Raw genomic sequence first — 10,000 nt, 5'->3', positions numbered from 1 at the left:
GTGATAACCTCCAGTGTTGCTGATGGTTCTCATTATATTTACGTTGATGCTTTTAGCACCTATCTCTGTCGGAGAAATTGATTGCAGTTACACTGTCGGGAAATATAGTCAGTCAGTAAAATAGTTTAATTGCCCCCTCCCCCCTTGGCAGCAACATTTTTGATGGTGTTGCCAACTGTAGTGCAACTGTTATTGTTTACTTCCTCCTCTCACAACACTTTCATATACAGTAATCCTTCCTCTCCTTGGCCAAATATCACCACTCTTCACTCACTTGACTCAGTGTAAGGAGGTCGAATGAGATCAGATAAATAGATGCTAATGGTAACCAAGCTGAGGAGGAGGAGGAGGAGGAAGCAGGAAGACTTCAGTGCAAGACAGTGAGCCTTGTTCGTGTGCTTACTGAGATGAATCATAGTTTGCATCATGTGGAATATATTGTTTAAAATTAATGAAAGTGTTTCTTTGTGTAAAGTGGTTTAGGAGGCTGAATTTGTCTTTGTTGTGGAGAAACATCTGTGTTAGAACAGCTGAAGGAGAGAGTAAAGATCTGAGTATTAAGACTAAACCCTGCTGTGGCAGGCATGTTTTGGGGGTTCTTCGTTATTTACTCCTGTTGTGTATCATCATACCAAATGCAAATTAGCATCACTCTGCTAATATATCATATACACCCTCATATATTATACCATAAATCAAGAAAAAAAATGAAAACAAAATATTGTATGATGCCCAGCCAAGGCCAAACATCTTAACCCACTCACGACGGGGGCAGTCCAGCCTTGCATGTCACAATGCCGGGGCTTTTGAACGCTTAGGCCTAAATCAATTAAATGGCTGGCACCATATTGTGCCACCCGGCCACCGGGCTTTTGAATGAGCGGTACAGTAGTGTACCACCCGTCCAGAGAGGGTTAAGACATGGCCTGTCTTGGTAAGGCAGTATCAATTCTTAAGTTATTGTAGTTGGGATGTTATTGACATAACACCCATTATTCACATAGTCAGCAGTACACACACACACACACACACACACACACACACACACACACACACACACACACACACACACACACACACACACACACACACACACACACACACACACACACACACACACACACACACACACACACACACACACACACACACACACACACACACACACACACACACACACACACACACACACACACACACACACACACACACACACACACACACACACACACACACACACACACACACACACACACACACACACACACACACACACACACACACACACACACACACACACACACACACACACACACACACACACACACACACACACACACACAACACACACACACACACACACACACACACACACACACACACACACACACACACACACACACACACACACACACACACACACACACACACACACACACACACACACACACACACACACACACACACACACACACACACACACACACACACACACACACACACACACACACACACACACACACACACACACACACACACACACACACACACACACCCACAGACACACACACACACACACACACACACACACACACACACACACACACACACACACACACACACACACACACACACACACACACACACACACACACACACACACACACACACACACACACACACACACACACACACACACACACACACACACACACACACACACACACACACACACACACACACACACACACACACACACACACACACACACACACACACACACACACACACACACACACACACACACACACACACACACACACACACACACACACACACACACACACACACACACACACACACACACACACACACACACACACACACACACACACACACACACACACACACACACACACACACACACACACACACACACACACACACACACACACACACACACACACACACACACACACACACACACACACACACACACACACACACACACACACACACACACACACACACACACACACACACACACACACACACACACACACACACACACACACACACACACACACACACACACACACACACACACACACACACACACACACACACACACACACACACACACACACACACACACACACACACACACACACACACACACACACACACACACACACACACACACACACACACACACACACACACACACACACACACACACACACACACACACACACACACACACACACACACACACACACACACACACACACACACACACACACACACACACACACACACACACACACACACACACACACACACACACACACACACACACACACACACACACACACACACACACACACACACACACACACACACACACACACACACACACACACACACACACACACACACACACACACACACACACACACACACACACACACACACACACACACACACACACACACACACACACACACACACACACACACACACACACACACACACACACACACACACACACACACACACACACACACACACACACACACACACACACACACACACACACACACACACACACACACACACACACACACACACACACACACACACACACACACACACACACACACACACACACACACACACACACACACACACACACACACACACACACACACACACACACACACACACACACACACACACACACACACACACACACACACACACACACACACACACACACACACACACACACACACACACACACACACACACACACACACACACACACACACACACACACACACACACACACACACACACACACACACACACACACACACACACACACACACACACACACACACACACACACACACACACACACACACACACACACACACACACACACACACACACACACACACACACACACACACACACACACACACACACACACACACACACACACACACACACACACACACACACACACACACACACACACACACACACACACACACACACACACACACACACACACACACACACACACACACACACACACACACACACACACACACACACACACACACACACACACACACACACACACACACACACACACACACACACACACACACACACACACACACACACACACACACACACACACACACACACACACACACACACACACACACACACACACACACACACACACACACACACACACACACACACACACACACACACACACACACACACACACACACACACACACACACACACACACACACACACACACACACACACACACACACACACACACACACACACACACACACACACACACACACACACACACACACACACACACACACACACACACACACACACACACACACACACACACACACACACACACACACACACACACACACACACACACACACACACACACACACACACACACACACACACACACACACACACACACACACACACACACACACACACACACACACACACACACACACACACACACACACACACACACACACACACACACACACACACACACACACACACACACACACACACACACACACACACACACACACACACACACACACACACACACACACACACACACACACACACACACACACACACACACACACACACACACACACACACACACACACACACACACACACACACACACACACACACACACACACACACACACACACACACACACACACACACACACACACACACACACACACACACACACACACACACACACACACACACACACACACACACACACACACACACACACACACACACACACACACACACACACACACACACACACACACACACACACACACACACACACACACACACACACACACACACACACACACACACACACACACACACACACACACACACACACACACACACACACACACACACACACACACACACACACACACACACACACACACACACACACACACACACACACACACACACACACACACACACACACACACACACACACACACACACACACACACACACACACACACACACACACACACACACACACACACACACACACACACACACACACACACACACACACACACACACACACACACACACACACACACACACACACACACACACACACACACACACACACACACACACACACACACACACACACACACACACACACACACACACACACACACACACACACACACACACACACACACACACACACACACACACACACACACACACACACACACACACACACACACACACACACACACACACACACACACACACACACACACACACACACACACACACACACACACACACACACACACACACACACACACACACACACACACACACACACACACACACACACACACACACACACACACACACACACACACACACACACACACACACACACACACACACACACACACACACACACACACACACACACACACACACACACACACACACACACACACACACACACACACACACACACACACACACACACACACACACACACACACACACACACACACACACACACACACACACACACACACACACACACACACACACACACACACACACACACACACACACACACACACACACACACACACACACACACACACACACACACACACACACACACACACACACACACACACACACACACACACACACACACACACACACACACACACACACACACACACACACACACACACACACACACACACACACACACACACACACACACACACACACACACACACACACACACACACACACACACACACACACACACACACACACACACACACACACACACACACACACACACACACACACACACACACACACACACACACACACACACACACACACACACACACACACACACACACACACACACACACACACACACACACACACACACACACACACACACACACACACACACACACACACACACACACACACACACACACACACACACACACACACACACACACACACACACACACACACACACACACACACACACACACACACACACACACACACACACACACACACACACACACACACACACACACACACACACACACACACACACACACACACACACACACACACACACACACACACAAAAAATATAGATTTACTTAAATAATAAAAATATATAAATATATAAAATATATGTAATATATTATAAATAATATATATATATATATATAATATAATATATAGTAATATTATATATAAATATAAATATAAAAATAATATAAATATAATATATAAATCTAATAAAAATATAGATATAAATATCTTAAAAATATATCAATAGAAATATATATATAAATCAATAAATATATATATATATATATATATATTAAATATAAATATATATAGAACTATATATATAAAAAAAAAATATTAAATATAAAAATCTTAAAATATAAAAAAATATATAAAAAAAAAATATAGATAAATATACTATAAATATATATAAAATCTATAAACTAATATATATATAAATATAATATATATAAAAATATATATAAATATCGTATATATAAATATATATATATATAATATGTTATATATAAAGTATATATAAAGTAAAATCTATAATATATATATAAATATAAATATATATATATAATATATATATATTATATATATAATATATATATATAAATATGATATAGTATATATAATAATTATAATATATATATATATATACATATAAAATATATATAATATAATAGATATATACATATATATATGATATTAATAAAATATATATATATATGTACATCTATATATATATTATTAAATAATATATATAATATATAATAAATATTGTATTATTATATATATATAAATTATATAAATTATATACATTTTATCATATATAAATATAATAGATATATATATTAATTATAGAATATATATATTCATATATATAATTATATATATTATATTATATTATGGATAATAATATAAATATATATATATATTATATTATATATAGTGAACTGGTTACACAAAGTACCCAATTCCTATTTTCAATTTATTCAATGATTAATAGTTGATTTTGCTGTAAGCAAGCATGAGTAGTTCTATCCTCCCAAATGAAATATAATTCCATTCTTCTCTTTCAGGATGCACACAACTCCATCTTGGGCTTTGACAAGGACGCCCACCTGTTTGCTGTCTATGATGGCCATGGGGAGGGGGTCATGGGGGTCATGAAAGTGGTCTGATACACGGCTCTCAATGCACATGCCGCTCTTCATTTCAAGGAGACAGAGGCATACAAAAAAGGGGAACTATCAAGGCCTCACTGTGCCCTTCTAGGGCTTTGTTGATGCCACACTAACCAAGAGGCAACCCGAAGTTGTAAACATTCTCAAACAGATCGCTGGTACAAAGGATGAGGAGGAAGGTAGGCAATGTCGCTGCTCTTAAAAACTAGCTTTTCATGACATTCCAAAAGTTTAATCTGTGGAACGGTTTCATTCGCCATGATTTGTTATGAAAAAATAATTTGGTTTTGAAAATTGGTAAAATGGGGGAGAGGGTAAGATAGTTCCTGGTTTGGAAAAATGGTAATATTTTCAGATTTATTATAGTATGACCTTTTTTTTTTCTTTTTTCTTTTTTTTTCCCATAGGGTTTATGATTGGTTACAGCAAACATTGTTTGTGAATATTGTAAGAAATACCTGAGAAGTAATGTTAATTGGATTTTATGAATACCTTTTTTTTTCAGAAAACTCTGATTCTGAGACAGAGGAGGTGGATAACCTTTATCGGGAAGCCACCATGCCTCTGGATGAGGTCATGGCACAGTACACAGAGAACCCTCAAATTGCTAGATGTAAAAAAGAAAAGGTTTGTATCCCACAGTTTTGTGTTTTGTATTATATATGGTAACTCTATTTGGTCAACTAAGCATTAATGTATGTTATATCATGAGATTTGGATCTTGCCTTGCAGACTGTCTCTCCATTCCTGAAAGCCAAGAACACCAGTAGCTCATTACAATCTGAGGGACCAATCCAACTAGACCTCGAAGACCAGGGCGCATCCTCATCATCATCTGCTCAGTCAGCAAGTGTAGAAAGTGAATCCGCGAGTACAACTGACAGCAAAACGAACGGCGCAGGGGACCAGAATGGCACACGGTCAGAGGCTGATGCAGGTGTGAATGGAGAGGAGGACAAACACATGGTAAATGGTGAGCGTGCAGAGGAAGAGGAGGCAGCTGGTGAGAAGCCTGAGGACAAGGATAAAGGTGAAGGTGAAGGTGAAGCAGAAGGGGAGAAGAAAGATGAGGAAAACAAAGTGGAGAATGGTGAAGTTGTCATAAATGGCGGTGTTAAGTATGAGTGTTGAAGGGTGAAGGGTCTTGAAAACAGGGAAGGGAAGGGGAAGGCAGAAGGGCAAAGGCAAATGGGGGGGGAGGGAAAGGGGGTAGTAATTGGGGGTATAAGGTAAAAGTGTAAAGGGGTTAGGTAAAGTGGGGGGTGTGTAAATAAAGGGGTGTAAATTTGTAAAGGGAAGGCTGTGTTGAAAAATTCTGAGGTGCAAGCAATGAAGGAAGCGCAGGTCAAGGAGAGGCAGAGAGGCGTTTTGTGGGGGCAAGCCAAATGAAGGCCAAGCTGAGTATTTACAGCCAAGATCCAAGAGGGCACAGCCAGCAGGAGGGCAGAGCAGAGGACTCCGATGGGTGAAGAGGCGGAAAGAGGAAGAAGAGGGGAAGAGGGGATTTGACGAAATTTTGGGATGGAGGATGAGTAAATGTGAGTAACTATTCTTTGGCTTTTATTGTTTGGTGTTTCACCCATGGAACTTAATTTTTGTATTTTGTGTTCCCCCAACCCCCAGCATACCCCCCCCTCCAACCCCCAGACCAGTGGCATTTTGTTTTTCATGGTCTTGTGTAGTAAAAAGCAAGAATCTTCAACTCCTCTAAGTATACACACACAAAAAGATAGTCATGGGAATACTTTAATCTTATATAATAAAGGAAATTGTAGCTGATATCCAGATGAAAGTTAACCCATCCACGACGGGGGAATTCTAGCCTTGAATGTCCAAATGCCGGGGCATTCGAATTATTAGGCCTAAATCAATTGAATGGCTGGCACAATACTGTGCCGCCCGGCCACTGGGCTTTTGAATGCGCGGTACACATGCTGTACCACCCGTCCTGTGTGGGTTAAGAGGCTAAAGAAAATGTATTGAAAGCTTTACAGGAGGCTGTTCAGAAATACAAGATATGGTTCGAGTGCCTCAGAGTTCTAATTTCTACTGCTACTATGTTTGGACAATGAGACTCCCTCTCACATTATTTCAAGGTGTAGATGTTTCAAGTACTTCCAGATTAGAGCAAAGAGTCTAAATGTTTTGTAGAACTTTCATGGCAGTTTTTTTTATATGCATGTAATGGGGATTACTTGCAAAGACAATTTTAATAATCTCCTTTCCTTTCATTCTCCCAACTTGTCTCCCCTCCTCTTTCACTGTAGTCCTGTGCCTCTCACTTGTTCTCTCTTTCTCTCTCCTCCTGTCTCTCCCTAACCCTCTCCCTCTCCCTCTCCCTCTCCCCTTTCCCCTCCCCCTTTCCTTGCCTCTGCCTGCCTCTCTCTCTCTCTCTCTCTCTCTCTCTCTCTCTCTCTCTCTCTCTCTCTCTCTTTCTCTCTCTCCTCTCTCTACTCTTCTCTCTCTTTTTCTCTCTCTCTCTCTCCCCTCTTCCCTCTCTCCCTCCTCCTCCCTACTACCCTCCCACTCCCTCCTAACTCCTCAATACTTCCTCTCTCTCTCTCTCTCTCTCTCTCTCTCTCTCTCTCTCTCTCTCTCTCTCTCTCTCTCTCTCTCTCTCTCTCTCTCTCTCCCTCCCTCCCTCCCTCCCTCCCTCCCTCCCTCCCCAAGCCTCTCCCTCTCCTATTCTGCCAGTGTTTGGAAGGAAAATGATCCTGGCAAATAGGATGGAGCACACAGGCTGGGCTCTGCCATAGTAATGCTGAATGGGACCTTAGAAGTTAATACCAATTAAAAAATCATTCCTCAACAGTGAAGAGGATGAGGGAGAGGAGGACGACGAGGCCGGTGATGATGATGACAGTGACGAAGAGGAAGACGACGATGAAGAGGCTGAAGATGATGACGATGATCCTTATGCAGAGTTTGCCATGAATATGAAGGAAGAGGTGAGACTCTCAGATGTTAGAATTATAGTATTCTTGGAGTGTGAGTTTTGTTGTATAATCCTTTTAGGATTATACAAGAGATGAAATTTAAGCTCAAATGGTAGATTTACAATTGATTAGATTCTTTGTTTTTGAGTGCTTGCTTACAGTGTTCATCCCCTATACAATATAAGTAGCTTGAATATATAATTTTTTTCTGTCAAATTATTGCAGTAAAATTGTGTCAAATGTTTTGTTGATTGTGAACTTCATTTTTTTGTACTTCTGAAATGGAGAAAATTTTTGAGAACAAAATGTTTATGAATAATTTCTCATTTGGAAAGTTGGTTCAATTCACTTTCCTATTTTTATTTTCTCCTAGATAAAACATGGAGGAATTCTGGGTTGACAGTTTCTATATTGTTTTAACTTCGTTCCCCCTCCAACATACCAGTTCATTTAGTTTTAACCAATTTCTAAACTCATGTAATTATCTCGCAGTGGATAATTTGTTATTGATAAGGAGATTAGTGAACAATTCATAATTCAAATAATTTGAATTATGTGGCCAGTAATTCAGAGTTTAAACCAATTCCTTGCAATTGCAGCCTGGCTTTGACAGTGGCTGCACAGCCTGCCTAGCATTGATCAAAGACAGTGAGCTCT

The 10,000-nt window shown here is 42.3% G+C and overlaps 1 protein-coding gene across 1 annotated transcript in view; it reads left to right on the top strand.

Moving 5' to 3' along the window:
• LOC122248057 (protein phosphatase 1G) overlaps positions 1 to 10,000 on the top strand; it is a 23,418-nt gene that overhangs the window by 7,365 nt on the left and 6,053 nt on the right. Inside the window, 9 exon segments of the mRNA XM_086553429.1 lie at positions 6,303 to 6,422; positions 6,424 to 6,586; positions 6,913 to 7,034; positions 7,140 to 7,518; positions 7,572 to 7,616; positions 7,684 to 7,781; positions 7,784 to 7,872; positions 9,220 to 9,355; positions 9,943 to 10,000. The exon segment at positions 9,943 to 10,000 is cut by the window's right edge and continues 177 nt beyond it. Of these exon segments, the coding sequence (XP_086409555.1) occupies positions 6,303 to 6,422; positions 6,424 to 6,586; positions 6,913 to 7,034; positions 7,140 to 7,518; positions 7,572 to 7,616; positions 7,684 to 7,781; positions 7,784 to 7,872; positions 9,220 to 9,355; positions 9,943 to 10,000 (1,210 nt within the window).

The sequence above is a fragment of the Penaeus japonicus genome, unplaced genomic scaffold (assembly GCF_977035675.1).
Source record: "Penaeus japonicus unplaced genomic scaffold, GWHDUDI00000001_assembly GWHDUDI00000028, whole genome shotgun sequence".
Lineage (NCBI taxonomy): Eukaryota > Metazoa > Arthropoda > Malacostraca > Decapoda > Penaeidae > Penaeus > Penaeus japonicus.
This window is presented reverse-complemented; position numbering and strand designations above follow the sequence as displayed.